The sequence below is a fragment of the Lethenteron reissneri genome, chromosome 25 (genome assembly GCF_015708825.2).
Source record: "Lethenteron reissneri isolate LAM-NWPU_2019-01 chromosome 25, ASM1570882v1, whole genome shotgun sequence".
In the NCBI taxonomy this organism is placed as follows: Eukaryota; Metazoa; Chordata; class Hyperoartia; order Petromyzontiformes; family Petromyzontidae; genus Lethenteron; species Lethenteron reissneri.
Genome location: NC_083803.1, coordinates 16172198 through 16186885, shown reverse-complemented (window position 1 = coordinate 16186885; position 14688 = coordinate 16172198). Strand labels below are relative to the sequence as shown.

Sequence of the window (14688 nt, the reverse complement as noted above, 5' to 3'; positions counted from 1 at the left end):
CTTACATGTGCGCAGAAGAGTTGGGCACTGAGAACGTTTAAGCCGCATTCGAGTTACCATCTACATCGAATGCAGAATTCCATCCACCATTTATGCCACGTTATTGCTCATTTACCACGACAGATGGCGAGTGCGGCAATATTGCTGCCACAGTCACCGCCGCAATAGTAAATAAGTAAATTATATTTCTGCAACAGCCACTGGTGCAATAATAAATAAATAATATTGCTGCCACGGTCACTGCCGTTACGAGTGCAGTGCTTGCACGAATCCCCTCTCCGCTTCAGGGAGCGCTTGTCAGCCGGAATTGGGATTGATTCTGGTGGACGTCTGTTAATGCTGCCTCCTGTCAAATCACCACTGTGACTGAAACCTCCCCTGACATTGCAGATAGCATTTCCAGAGACTCGCCATCCAGAAGGAAACGCTCCTTCGAGAGGGAAACTCTTCCCCGGCTGCCCCTTCTCTGTGCTCTTTCTTGACTGTGGCACTTTTAGAAAAATGTGTCGCGCATTTGTTTAGAATGGGATTTGTCATTTATTATTGCAAACAGAAGTGACTGACACGCACGGCTAATAATAACAACAATATGCACGTTGGTCACAAGCCTCAAGTGAAAGCAAGGATACCGTTATGTCCGGAAGCACGAGTTATTTGTCTGAGCCCCATCCTTGCCAGCTGTGAGCCATTTCGGCCTGTCCATGAGACGTTTGGCAAACGGTCTGCCTCTGTGCAAAGCCAGAACAAAGTGTAAACATGTCTGGCTTTTCTTGCTGCTGGTTCGAGGAGTCTACGGTGGATGCGGGGGTGTGGGCAACCCCATTGGAAAGCATTTTATGGGATGCCTTTACTGGCTGTTAAAGCCTTGCAAACTGAACTGGAAAATCAACACTAAAAGGCAGCATTGCATCTGTCGCCTCTCTGGTAATGTAAACTGCCTGCCCCTAAAGAGGTGGTGCAAGTAGTAAAACCTCATTTTAATTGGGATTGCCTTCACAGCACTCTAATGTATAAATTGTGAACAATGTACGTCCTCTAATGGGAAACCATTCATTGAGCTTCATATAAAGGGTGTGCGTGCACAGTGTGTCCGTCACACTTGAGGTGCGTGCCATGCGTGACACTATATTGGCTTTATCTTCACGAGCCTTCTAATGGTGATTTTGTATTTACAGTAAAGGCCACTTTGTTTATGGTCTCCACTGTGTAAAGGGCCGCACCTTGTTTGTGGGCATCGTTGAACATTTTTTGTTTGGCTTGGGCACAGCTGTTGCAGCGCTGATGAGACCCAAAGGATTGGCGCATGTGCTCGTAGCTGCTGCTCTGAGCCAAACATTTGAGACGTCCGCTCGTGTCTTACAGGACTTCGATCCTCCGAGTGAAGGTCAGGTGGTCAGACAGCCACCCTGGGGAGCTCACAGGGACCCCGTGCTCTCCATGATGGTCAGCACGAAGCAGAAGCCGGTGGAAGGCTTCCCTATACACTACCGGCCAGAGGTAGGCCGCTTCCGCCAAGTGCGCGTGACGGGCGGTGAGAGCACCGCACGTTGTGCCATCCCACCTCACATTCACTGAGAGAGGCTGACGCCACTTAGAAACGTTGGCTTGAGTGACTTAGGGGTCAGACCACTGACCTTGCACGATTGAGATCCTGGGATTGAATCCAGGTAGCCACTCGTAACAATTTGAGTGTCTCAGGCTAGCTACCTATAACTGCTTGGAAAAATATAATATTAAATTAGGATTTTCAACTAATTTGGCATATTGCGGCGATCAGATATTAAGACTTTTTTTTTAATGCACTTTTTTTCATCTCGTGGCGTGACACCTATAACGCAATGTAATACAAATCAAGGGGAAATAAATAAACATGACATAATAACGAACATTAAAAACATTGTGTTGAATGCGAACAGCAAGCTTTTTTATATTTTACATGCACACTATTTAATACAACATACTATGCAATGTACATAGTTGACCAAAGGACTATCGGTTGCAAAGGCACCAGCCCTGCACCTCCGATTAGCACGGTTGGCTACGTACGGTGCGAAAGAAGTTCAGCGTACATATATACAAACGTACACAACTGTTGGCTCCTCGGTGGAGCGAACACTTTCGTCGGCCCAGGGATCCCATCAGTCCGCGTGCATGCGTGCGTGCACTGTGCGTGCGTTTGCTCCTACGGTTTGATAGAGCCCGGACGACGAAGAGGACGAGGGGAGTGTTGGAGAGCTGAGCGAGGGCCAGAGGCCCAAGCTGACGACCGCTGCGGAGACCGTCATGATGGGTCACTCTCGCTACGGCGTCGCTACCACGCGCCAGGCAGGCGACGCGGGGAGACGCTCGCCCGGCGAGCATGGCTCAGACGGTGGGCACTGCCAGCTGCTCACTGCACCAGCACCAACCACTGCCACCACCATCATCAATACTTGGTGCCAGCGACCAAAACGTTAGCCAAAATTTTGAAATGTATAAGCAGAATTATAAAATGAAGAGTTCGCAGGGCTGTGAGAGATTGCGATGGCTTGGCGAGACTTTCATCTGGCGGTGGATTGACCATGGGTGATGGTGATGCACACCTGATTTGTAAAAATAGTACATATGGTTTTGCATAAATAATAATGATACATTTCTGGATGAAGGCCTTCCCATGCAACGTCAGTCTTAGGGGTTGTTTGACCATGCTTTACCATGCTAGTCAGTGCATGTTAGTTTAGATGTCACTAGCCACTGGTGGTGTTAGTCGTGATTGTTGCTGGCTTCATAGCACAGTGCACTCACCCCCCGGACCTCTGCTCTCTCTGATAAAAAGTAGAAGACAATAAACTTGTTTGCACGAAACATTCCCTCGAAGTAGACATAGTCCAGTGACGAGTTTTTAATTCACACAGTTTGCTCCTCTGAAACGGAATGTAGGATCATTGCAAAGAAATTGCCCCAAAGTTTGTTTTAAGAAGGCTTCTAACCGTACCCTAATATATACCACTGGTCTTTTGGGATTCATCCTGGCAAAAGATTGTTAGCAACTACAAAATTGATGGCAGGCCTGAAATCAATTAGCTGCACAGGGGATTAAATAACAACGTGTAAATATTATGGGCAGGTTGAACCACTCCATGGTCAAGCAACCCGAGCTTATTTGGACAAAACGTGCACATTCAATGAAGATGTTTATGTTACGCTGGAGATTGAGCGACGCGCTTGAATTTCTTTCTGCATTCCGGCCGCCCGTGGTACCGCCAGCAGGGGTGGGCCCCGAGGACGGCGCCGGCAGCGTGGGGCCCATGTCGCTGCGGGACCTGGGCTCTCGATCGAGCGGCACTCGACAGCCGAGGCAACGCAGCCCCGAGCGGCAGCCCCCTGCGGCGCGGGTAGGACGGGCGCACCTGTCCCACCTGTTCCACCGGTGCCGTGAACGTTTGTTGGCTTGGCCGTGCCTGAGCGCTGACCGCGTTTTTCGTTTGTCAGCCTCGAGAGCTGCCCAGAAGCAGAGTCATCCACGTGGGACGGCGAGAGGAGACGGCCGCCACCACATCTGGTCAGTTCATCAGCGAGTTCTCTTTGATGACGAGAGTTCATTGATTCAGGTTTCCTTTGAAAAATCCACTCGTGGTGTTAAAGGTAATTGATTTTTTATGTTTGTAAGAGATTTTTTTCTGTTGCATCATTAGCATTGAAATGTGACTTGAGCTCTGCAAATGTTATGCTGATGGTTAGTTGAGAACTCGACTGTAGAATTATATAATCTATTTGGTATACAAAAATAAGGTGATTTAACAAATCTAATTGATCAATGTAACGGTCATCACGTGCCTATAACGGAACACGTGGCTACGTGATTAAACTGCCTGCATTTATTATTATTATCGTTTATTAGTCTACATGCATTGAGCAAATACGTTTTTTTCTCATGAGCCCTGATACTACCTTCACACAGGAACATATATATATAGCGGGAAGATATTTTTGGACAATGCCCCATCTTCGAACAGAGAGTAATATGTAACAAGGAATTATCTCTACTGCCTGCTCTGAAGGAGAGCTATTGCCTAAGACATTAGCCTACTGTATATATATTTTTTTTATAAAACTATGTTAATAGAAAACTTTTGAGTTTTTATATTTGTGCTTTCTTACTTTACCAATGAAGTCCATCAGTTGCGTCCCTTCTGAATTTAAGATACCATTCCACATTTTGTTGTGTTGCTCACTTAACTCGTTTTAAATGAGTTCTACAGGCTAAACCATAATGTATATTTTCACATTGTGCTCACGGAGCTTGTTTTAAATGAGCTTCCGCAGTTGGTTACATCATCGATGGTAATTCATAACCTTCCACTCAAGTGAGCTCAGTTGACCGCACCCACCGTGAGTCTTCTGGGATATTGTCCTGGGGATTCGCGAGCGATCCCGGGCTCGCCGGCAGCGTTTGATTGACCGTGTGAGGTTGCAGACTTGCGTGGCGAGGGCAAGGCCAAGGTGCAGTTCAGATCATTCACAACTTGCAAAACACCCCGTTGGCTCAGTTTTTTGTAACAGTTTATCGTCAGCTTGACCCGTGAGCTCCAAATTGCTCTCCTCCGGTGAACCATGCGGCCTAACGAAGGTTGCGAAATGCTTTACCTCACAATTAGAATAATTGCCTTAATTATCCGGATCCTAAGCTTTGTCTTGTTTTGTCTCGGGACAATCCTCTGCAGCTTGGCACAACGGGCATTTGGTCGAGGAAAAACATTCAGGAAGTGACAAATTGACCTTTTTAGCGATTGCACGTAATTAGTCGTGACACTGGCAGTACAAAGGCATGACTCTTGCGAACTTTTGTCACGGGATCTTTTTACGTCCGCGCAAAATTAGCCGATCGTTCAAAAGTAACGAGCGGGGTCAACGAGTAGCTGCGCTCGCGCTCTGGTAGCGTCCCACGGTTGTGGCGGTCACGGACGAACTGTGTTTCCGTTCCGCAGGAGCAGAGGAGTTGGCCTCGGGGGACCTTTGCCGCACCGTGGTGGAGCCCAGCCGCTACCTGCACGGCGCTGCAGGCACGCCCCCCCACCCCCACCATCTCGCCGCTCACATTAAATTTAAGCGTCCCTCTCAGGCAGAGAAACACAAGAGGTTTTAAAGGTTAACCCTTGGGTTAGCTTTGCTTAAATTGACTGTCGAGGCTTTCTGCTTGGGTTGTTTGATTGCAAAGAGGGGGGGGGGGTGGTGGGGGGAGGATTGAAATTGCTGCCTTGATTTGCAACTCGGCGTGAAACGGCGCACCGAGTAAGAAGCGATTGTTGTGCTTGTGATGCGTGCCTTGAAGTGTGTTTTGTGAGAATCTGTTATTTGCTACTCACACACATTACATGCATAATATATGCTGTTACATTTAGCCAATGGGAGCCAACCACTGCACAAAAAAGACGAATCAATTAGAAACAATGCAAATGATACAGCAACATTGAGACAAAAAAAATCTATTGATTCTCGAATCGAACTGTGAACCAGAATTGTAAAAATTCCTGGAATCACTGCATGGGGGGGTAGACTCCTTCCATCATTACACGCTTGACTGCAGCCCTGCAAATACACCTGGCTTAAGCACAAGCAGTGCATGGCTCGAGAATGAGCCAAACCCCAACACCGCCCCTGTGCTGACAACCTGTGCCGGACGTCCGTGTGGCAGGAGACTCCCGGCAAGTGGGCGGGCGGCCGAGCGGTGACGCGCAGGTGCCCGCGTCTGCGCCGGGGATACGGCGTCGCGATGAGGCCGGGGACAGCGGCAGCGAGGACACGCTGCAGGACCTATCCGAGGGGTCCCTGCGGGGCACGTAGTGCTCCCTCGGGGCCCCTGTAGGGCACGTAGTGCTCCCTCGGGGCCCCTGTCGGGCACGTAGTGCTCCCTCGGGGCCCCTGTAGGGCACGTCGCGCTCCCTCGGGGCGACGTCGGGCCCCCCACGGCGATCCCCGAGCCTCGCGGGCAGCGCCGCTGTCGTACTACGACCACGTCGCGTTGAGCGTTTGAAAGGCGATCGAAGTGCACTTGAGGCACACTTGAAGTGCACTTGAAGTGGCAGCCAATGGTGCTTGTTGTGGGTTTAAGACTAGGGGTCAGGAACCTATGGCCCACTGACGAAATATGACCCTTGGCCACATGAGGCCTCCCACTTATAAATGGGCCACAAAGATTTTTTATCCATCGCTGCGAACATCTTAGCCACAAAAATCGGGTACTTGAGGGAAATATTTCCAACTTGGCAGTGCATACTGTTTCAGATTTCAGCAAGTTCAATCAACTTCTGTCACTGCAGGGGCATCAGCTATAGAAGCGACTGTGGTGTGTGTTCATGTGTGGCCCCTGCCAAAGGGATTTGAAAGTCCTACTTCAGCCCTGTGTAAGGAAAAAGTCCTGCACTCCTGGTTTACATACCTTGAAACACTGCAATGTTACATAGATTGAGCTGCAAACATGTGCATTGAGATGCAAGTTAAGGAAGATCTGTACAAGAAATATTCCATCCAAAATTAAATGCACCGTGTTTAATTGACATTCATTCATGAGGATTAAAGCATATTCGTCTTTTACAAATCACCCTCAACAAAGGGATTAAAGTAATGTTTGGCCACTTGAAGGCATTTTTTCTACCAATGGACGTCATTTTAGACATTTATCCATCTATTTAAACAGTTTAAACAGGATAACAAAATACTATCCAGTGTCAATCGTTGGAAGGCCTCCCACACCCATGTTGGTCATGGGGCTTGTTTGACCATACTTGACTACATTGGTCAATGTGGCTCTATGAAAGGGGGCTGGGGGGGGGGGCATGGCTGGTTCAGATGTCACTACACTCATGTTCGCCATGGCTAGGAATTTAACTCAGGTCGCTGGGTTTATGGTGCAGTACGCTGACTCCTGTGCCACCCAATTCACATATCACTTTAGACATCACTGATTCCCGCCCTAAATGTTGTGTTTGTGTTGGGTTCCCTTCAGTGAAAATTTTGGCATTTGGTGCCGCATTTTTCAGGATGCAGTGTTTTTACCGGTGCACTAATGGTGACTGGCGTTAGACCACATTATTTGCTAAATCACATTGGAAAACATGTAATTGCAGTTGACGTCCACACAGCATACTGTTCTTTCACACGCAGCAGCAGTCTTGATGCATTTAAGAGATTATTGCGAGACCAAAGGTTTGTGCCCTGGTTTCGTGCCATTTCTTTATTTTTTTAAAGTCTTGCATTATTGCTTGTCAATTTGAAACGTTGATCTGCCATGCGGCGAGTTAGCCTAATGCTGTTTTACTATTTTTTTTTGCAAAGCTACATTGCCGATAAGCATTTAAAATTGCCACGTAATAATGAAAATTCTGTGAAATAAGGAACACGTGCCAGCCCTGCTCGTAGGGGGGGGGGGGGGGGGTAGCCACCAAAAGCTTTCCCCCTGGAGCTCCCTTCTCAGACCACCGTTCGCTGCACGGCAATATTTCAAAGGACCAGGTTGGGTATAGTCGTTTGAATGCAACATTGATTAATATAAAATAACAGTTCTTTGTCAGTCAGTTTCTAGATAAAAGCCTCACCTCCCCTCTCCAGGCTGTGCTGGTCATTAGTCTTGCCTCACAATACTTCATCACTTGGCGTTGAGTGGGAATGGGTAGCTATGACCGGATCTGATATCATTTAGAACTCTTAACTCCAGTTGGAAGGCTTGTAACACTGACCACTGCGCCACCACTCCAACCCTGAATCCCACGTTAGCCATTGTTGTACGTTGCGCCAGTCATTAATGCAGTTCGTTAGCAAGGTTTACCTCTTCGCCGTCATCAACTGTATTTGGCAGCATCATTGAGAACCTCGTCGCTGTGAAATACCACGGCGGGGTCGTGGGTTATATGAACAGCTGTGGTGGATTACGGTGCGCCGCTGCCGCTTGCGGCTGCCTCTCCCATTTCTCAGGAAAGCCAACTGATTGATCAGTCACACGTGGCTGTGAGTGTTTTGAATGGAGTGTTCTGTGTGCTGTTGTTGCTCCAGGATTGGGTTTGCCGGGAGGTTGTTTGAACACACACGGTGCCGTGTGGGAATAAGGAGGCTGTGTATAATCCCTCTTTTATAGCACTAAAAGCAAAACACATATTACTTCGTGAATTTTGTACATGTGAATGATTACTCCTGGCAATGCTGACAGGTTCTCCATACCTCAGCCTTAACACAAAACACTTCTAATAGCTTTACACAATAATATTCAAGCACTGATCCTAATTTAGGCATTGGCAGAGGTGGGTTTTGTCGATTATTGACAGTTAATCGGTCTGATCGATGGGAAATAGTTTGATTGTTTTTGGAGAAAAATGTATTTCTGCCGATGCATGAAATCACCTCTGCTATTGTTTTCTCTTAAGCCATTGCTTGTGCAAGTCAGTCTTAGCACAGGGTCCATTCTGTGCAAGGCAATCTAACACGGGGGGGGGGGGGGGGTACTTGAAGGCTATATGGTTTCACCCAGCCATGTAGCTATTGAGTGTGCAGGCGGTGCGCTTGCACCACGACCCATGGGCCGAATGAGCATGGGCTCCAGACAAGGGGCCCCATTACATTGCTTGCTCCAGGGCTCATGCCAACCACAATACGCCACTGGCTTCACCCGCAAGCATACAAACATTCCATTGGCTCACATTGGTTACCGAACTTCGCCTGCGACGGCTGTTTTAAAAGCAATGTTCATGATCTATGCAAGTGATGTTTCATATACAGGCTGAAGCGTAGAACCACAATGCAAGGGGTTCTACACACTGGCCACATCTTGGTCTACATTTTTTTTGTTTCGAAGAAGAGTAATCGTTACTGTGTTTTGCTCACAACGGTTTACAGTTTGTGTGTTGCGTGTGTGTGAAAAAATACCAATGCGTGTGCTAGTAATAAAACTTTTATTTATGTTTAAATTTTGATAAAGTTTTCACGAAACAAACGTGTTGACTGTTTTTCTTTTCTTCTACAGAGTACATGCTGAGCTTACATTTTTGCGCGTGTTGTTCAGGTGTGTCTTAAGACCACGTTTGACTCGCAAGACAGCAGTCTCAAATTCTTTCACTTTATTTTGATCCGTGATGTCAGATATGGGATTGTGTGCGACCTCACTGGCGCCGTGCGGATCCCAACAGACGCGATACAGCACGAGCCTTCGTCACTTTGGGCTCAGCGTTGGTGGTCGTTGACCCGTTGTCTGTAACCGACAGGTTTACGATTGGAGGGTGAGTAATGGTTGGCGGTAATCAGTGGTGGGTAGCTATAATGTGGATGATTGGTAGTTTTGAATGGTGGTGGTGGTTGGTGGTTGGGTATATTTACAGATTTAAACAAAAAAAAACATTATCATGAATAGTATTGGTCGCGAAAGCCTCCGTGTTAAACTGGGTAGGTGGGTAGTTAATTTTTGGTGGGTGATTGTGGTGAGTAGTTAGTTGAGGTTAGTGAGTTATTGTTGTTTGTGAGTGGTGAGTAGTCAATGGGGAATAGCAAAACGACACGAACTCTCTCCTGAAGCCTCCTCACAGCTAGCAGACTTCGAAATTGGCATTTAACTCCCGAACATATGGAAGTCATACGCAAGAAGAGAATATTGTAGACGGTTGGTGGCTGATGGTTGGTAAGTGGTGAGTGGTCGATTGTTAGTGGGTGATCAGTGAGCGCTCGTGGTTGTAGAGGACGGCGGTTCGCGAGTGGTTCAGTAGTTGTGGATGACGGGGGGTGGATGGTGAGTGGATGGGTGTGTGGCTGGGTGGTTGGGTTTGGGAGGGCGGTAAATTGCCCGCACTTCAAAGCTTCACCTGGGGGCCAGCCTGACGCCACGCAATCATGGCGGGCGGGGTACGCACCGTGATTGCGGGCGAGGGAGTGTGTTTTCTCCCCCCTCTTGGTTCTTTGCTGCTCGGCATTGTGCCGCACAAATACAACACGTGGCGCGCCAGGTACGGGGCGGCGGTCGAGGCGCGCAAACCGATCCCGACCGAGACGGGGCCCTCCCTCCTCCTGAACGCGCCTCGTTCAAAGGCGGTCTGCGGAGTTTGTGTGCGTTGCATTATCTGCGCCCGTAATCAAGAGCGCGTGAACATTTAATCCCCGCGTGCTTTGCACGGTTTTAAAACCGCTCCGACCGCCGTGGTGGCGCCGAGTTAGCCCCGCGCTTGATCGAGTGACAGCGCAAATCCATTGAGTGCCGAGCACTGGACGTGGTTTTATTTATCTGAGCCAATCAACGTGGCTTGAGTTTGCGTCGATGAATTGTGGTGGCGAGACCCCGCGCTGCCAGACCGCGTGCCAGCGGGCAGGGTGAGCGCGAGATAGGTCCCCGTGTCGTGCCGACCTCTGGCGCAGGGGGTGACGGCCAGAGCAGCCGCAGCGCTGCTTTGGGCTTCGAGCAATTAGGGGCTCAGGATCACGGTGATTGTGGATGAATGTGGCTCACCTCGGCGCCACGGCATCGGCAGCAGCAGCCATTTACCAACATTGCAGTGTTGGGAGACTCGCGATGAAGAGGCGCGCAACCCAACTGGGACATTTCTAAGAGGGCACATTTTGTTTCGCAATAAGTTTCCCATAATTCAGTTCAGATGATACGGCCCAATATTGAATTGATTCGTAATTAATGCGTTGCCATACCTGTCGACCCATACGGTTTACGTCGTGTTCTTGTACATGGAAATTGAGTTTGCAGGTCCATACGGCGTATAGCCGTTTCAATACGGGCCAATTAAAAAAAATCTATTTGTGTTTCTGCCTTGTAATGGGACTTTTTATGATGAACGTTGAGATTTATAAGGTCACGGGGTGACCAATAAGGTCTGAGTTGGTCTGGAATAAGTTGGCACTGATAAGGGGTTGACTGGTATGCGATGCTTTCAATATGGTAATACATTAATCATACTTTTTATTTATTTTACGACTCTTTTACAATTACGAGCAAAGGCCTCTAGGATTACCAGCCTCTTGTTTACTACCGACACCAGGGGCTCGGGCAACCACAATAACAAGAAGAGACATTGTTTTTCTTAAAATTCGGTAAAAGATAAATATATGTGTAAAACCCCTCTCGATGTTTCAATGCAACTGAGCACGAGGCGGGGGTGGTGGTGGCGGTGGTCCTCGACGCGAAACCTCGCATGGCAGGCGGATTCGGAGCCGCAGGTCCGCCGACTTCTGATCGAGACAGAATCAGAAGAGTTCATACTCGAATAATCCGATGAAGCTGCTATATTAGCTCTTTCATAATACAGGTACATTTTGTTGGGGGTTAGATCGCGTAAATAGATACATGTGTCGTTAAACCCGCCACCATCCGACATTTAATTGTTAAGGGATTCATCTTCTTGGTTCTTTCGGTAAAGTCACGTAGAAGGGAAGTAATAAAATAATAAAAAATACTTCCCTTCTACGTGACTTTACCGAAAGAACCAAGAAGATGAATCCCTACAGTCACGAAAGCTTTAAATCGAAATGTTAAGGGTTTGTCACGTAAACAGAACGTTGCCATTCCGTCACGAGCACAGCACACCGGTGTGTTGGAGAGCAAATCCACAACATTTCCAAACTTTATATTAGCAGATTTGAAGCTTTCGTGACTGCAAGGATTCATACTCTTAGGTTTTTTCGGTAAAGTGACGTGGGTAAAAAATAAAATAAAAATAAATAAAAAATTATAGAAATAATAAAATAAAATAAATAGATATTATTCATATTAATAACAAAAACATAGAAATATTTATAGAAATAAAATACGTATTATTTATATTAGAATTATTATTAAATTTTATTTATTTATTATTATTTTCCCCTACGTGACTTTACGGAAAAAACCTAAGAGTATTTATATTAGCAATTGTTGTTGTTATAAATGTCCAGCAGGGGCGTTGTCAGAACATCCCGACAACAAACAACACGAAGACACGGAGGCGGTGCAGAGTAAGAGGGGCACGGTCGTTGTCCGATTGATGGGTCGAGGCGGGCACGCAGCCCCATGAACGAGGGTGAGCAGCTGTGTGTACAGCCTGCTGTGTGTCCAGCCAGCTGTTGTGTCCAGCCTGCTGTGTGTCCAGCCAGCTGTTGTGTCCAGCCTGCTGTGTGTCCAGCCAGCTGTGTGTCCAGCTAGATGTGTGTCCAGTCTGCTGTGTGTCCAGCCTGCTGTGTGTCCAGCCAGCTGTGTGCCCAGTCTGCTGTGTGTCCAGTCAGCTGTGTGTCCAGCCAGCTGTGTGTCCAGTCTGCTGTGTGTCCAGTCTGCTGTGTGTCCAGCCTGCTGTGTGTCCAGCCTGCTGTGTGTCCAGTCTGCTGTGTGTCCAGTCAGCTGTGTGTCCAGCCTGCTGTGTGTCCAGCCTGCTGTGTGTCCAGCCTGCTGTGTGTCCAGCCAGCTGTGTGTCCAGCCAGCTGTTGTGTCCAGCCTGCTGTGTGTCCAGCCTGCTGTGTGTCCAGCCAGCTGTGTGTCCAGCCTGCTGTGTGTCCAGCCAGCTGTTGTGTCCAGCCTGCTGTGTGTCCAGCCAGCTGTGTGTCCAGCCTGCTGTGTGTCCAGCCAGATGTTGTGTCCAGCCTGCTGTGTGTCCAGCCAGCTGTGTGTCCAGCCTGCTGTGTGTCCAGCCAGCTGTGTGTCCAGCCAGCTGTGTGTCCAGCCTGCTGTGTGTCCAGCCTGCTGTGTGTCCAGCCTGCTGTGTGTCCAGCCAGATGTTGTGTCCAGCCTGCTGTGTGTCCAGCCAGCTGTGTGTCCAGCCTGCTGTGTGTCCAGCCAGCTGTGTGTCCAGCCAGCTGTGTGTCCAGCCTGCTGTGTGTCCAGCCAGCTGTGTGTCCAGCCAGCTGTGTGTCCAGCCTGCTGTGTGTCCAGCCTGCTGTGTGTCCAGCCAGCTGTGTGTCCAGCCAGCTGTGTGTCCAGCCTGCTGTGTGTCCAGCCTGCTGTGTGTCCAGTCTGCTGTGTGTCCAGCCTGCTGTGTGTCCAGTCAGCTGTGTGTCCAGCCTGCTGTGTGTCCAGCCTGCTGTGTGTCCAGTCTGCTGTGTGTCCAGCCTGCTGTGTGTCCAGCCAGCTGTGTGTCCAGCCTGCTGTGTGTCCAGCCAGCTGTGTGTCCAGCCAGCTGTTGTGTCCAGCCTGCTGTGTGTCCAGCCTGCTGTGTGTCCAGCCAGCTGTGTGTCCAGCCTGCTGTGTGTCCAGCCTGCTGTGTGTCCAGCCAGCTGTTGTGTCCAGCCTGCTGTGTGTCCAGCCAGCTGTGTGTCCAGCCTGCTGTGTGTCCAGCCAGATGTTGTGTCCAGCCTGCTGTGTGTCCAGCCAGCTGTGTGTCCAGCCTGCTGTGTGTCCAGCCAGCTGTGTGTCCAGCCAGCTGTGTGTCCAGCCTGCTGTGTGTCCAGCCTGCTGTGTGTCCAGCCAGCTGTGTGTCCAGCCTGCTGTGTGCCCAGCCTGCTGTGTGTCCAGCCTGCTGTGTGTCCAGCCTGCCGGCCAGGTGCAATGTTTACAACGGTGACGATGAGACATCAAAGCGAAGTTGGACAGTTTGCATTTAAGCTTCAGCCCCGTCTTGCAAACGATTAACTTTACCGCGAATCAATGATAATGTTTGTTCTAGATTTGAAGCTTTCGTGACTGCAAGGATTCATATTCTTAGTTTTTTTTTCGGTAAAGTCACGTAGGTAAAAATAGAAATAAATAATAAAATAATAGAAATTATAATAGAAATAAACTATAGTTATTTTGCTGTGCCTTTTTTACACCTGATGAAGGAAGCTTGTGTTGCCTCCGAAACGTCGTGATTTATTCTTTATTTGTATTATTATTTCTATTTTTTTTACCTACGTGACTTTACCGAAAAAATCCAGCTAATGTTTGTGTTCATTTATTTGTGGAGCTGGCAGGAGGAAAACTGCGGAGCTCTACGAGACCTCACCAATGTCGCGTGACGTCGACACCCCCCCCCCCTCCCGCGTCTGCTGACGTCACCGACTCCTCACCAGTGTGACGTCGTCCCTCTGCTTCGAGCTCACCGGTGTCGCGTGACGTAATAACTCCCCTGTCTCCTCACTGCCTTCTGCGTCCCGTGACGTCAAACCCCTTCTCCTCACATCACCCCAGCGTTGCGTGACGTCAGTAGTCTCCCCCAGAGCCCGGGGGTCTGTGAGGTCATCAGCCCCCCTCCCCTTCCACCGCAGCCCAATCAACCCCGCCCCTCCACCTCGACAGAATGACGTGACGTCATAACCCCCCCCCCCCAAAAAAAAAAAACCGACTTGATTTTTGATGCGTTACAGACGGACAAACAAGCATATTGTTGTGTAGTTTATAAAGACTACGTGGGCCAGGCTGACTGAAGGCGATCTTGACTGCACGTGGCTTCATTTATACAGGATGTGGAATGCTCAATGTCACGTTAGGTGATGATAGTATATGATCATTATAATCCTCGATCAAGCCACTGCTGAATTTCTCGCCACGTGCTTTGATCGTGGGGCTTAGTTGATGACACTTTACCACGCTGATCAGTGCAGCTTTGTTTAATGGTGATGCCATGCAGGACGGGCTCAGATCATCACTCACCATTGATGTTTAGCCGCGAGTCGAACTTAGGTCTCCGGATTCATCGCGAAATGCGCTAACCACTGCCCCACCGCAAAGCATCGGTATAGTGGAATACTAAGCAGCAGCAATGTATTATTTCTAGATTTGAAGCT

General features: G+C 48.7%; 1 protein-coding gene across 1 annotated transcript in view; it reads left to right on the top strand.

Annotated features, from left to right (window-relative positions):
• The window catches only part of KIAA0586 (KIAA0586 ortholog), a 185762-nt gene extending 178315 nt beyond the window's left edge, over window positions 1–7447 (top strand). The window contains 6 exon segments of the mRNA XM_061559513.1: window positions 1363–1497; window positions 2197–2371; window positions 3250–3374; window positions 3472–3541; window positions 4968–5042; window positions 5675–7447. Coding sequence (XP_061415497.1) covers window positions 1363–1497; window positions 2197–2371; window positions 3250–3374; window positions 3472–3541; window positions 4968–5042; window positions 5675–5823 — 729 coding nt within the window. The 3' untranslated portion in view covers window positions 5824–7447.
• Window positions 7448–14688: the final 7241 nt, after the last annotated feature.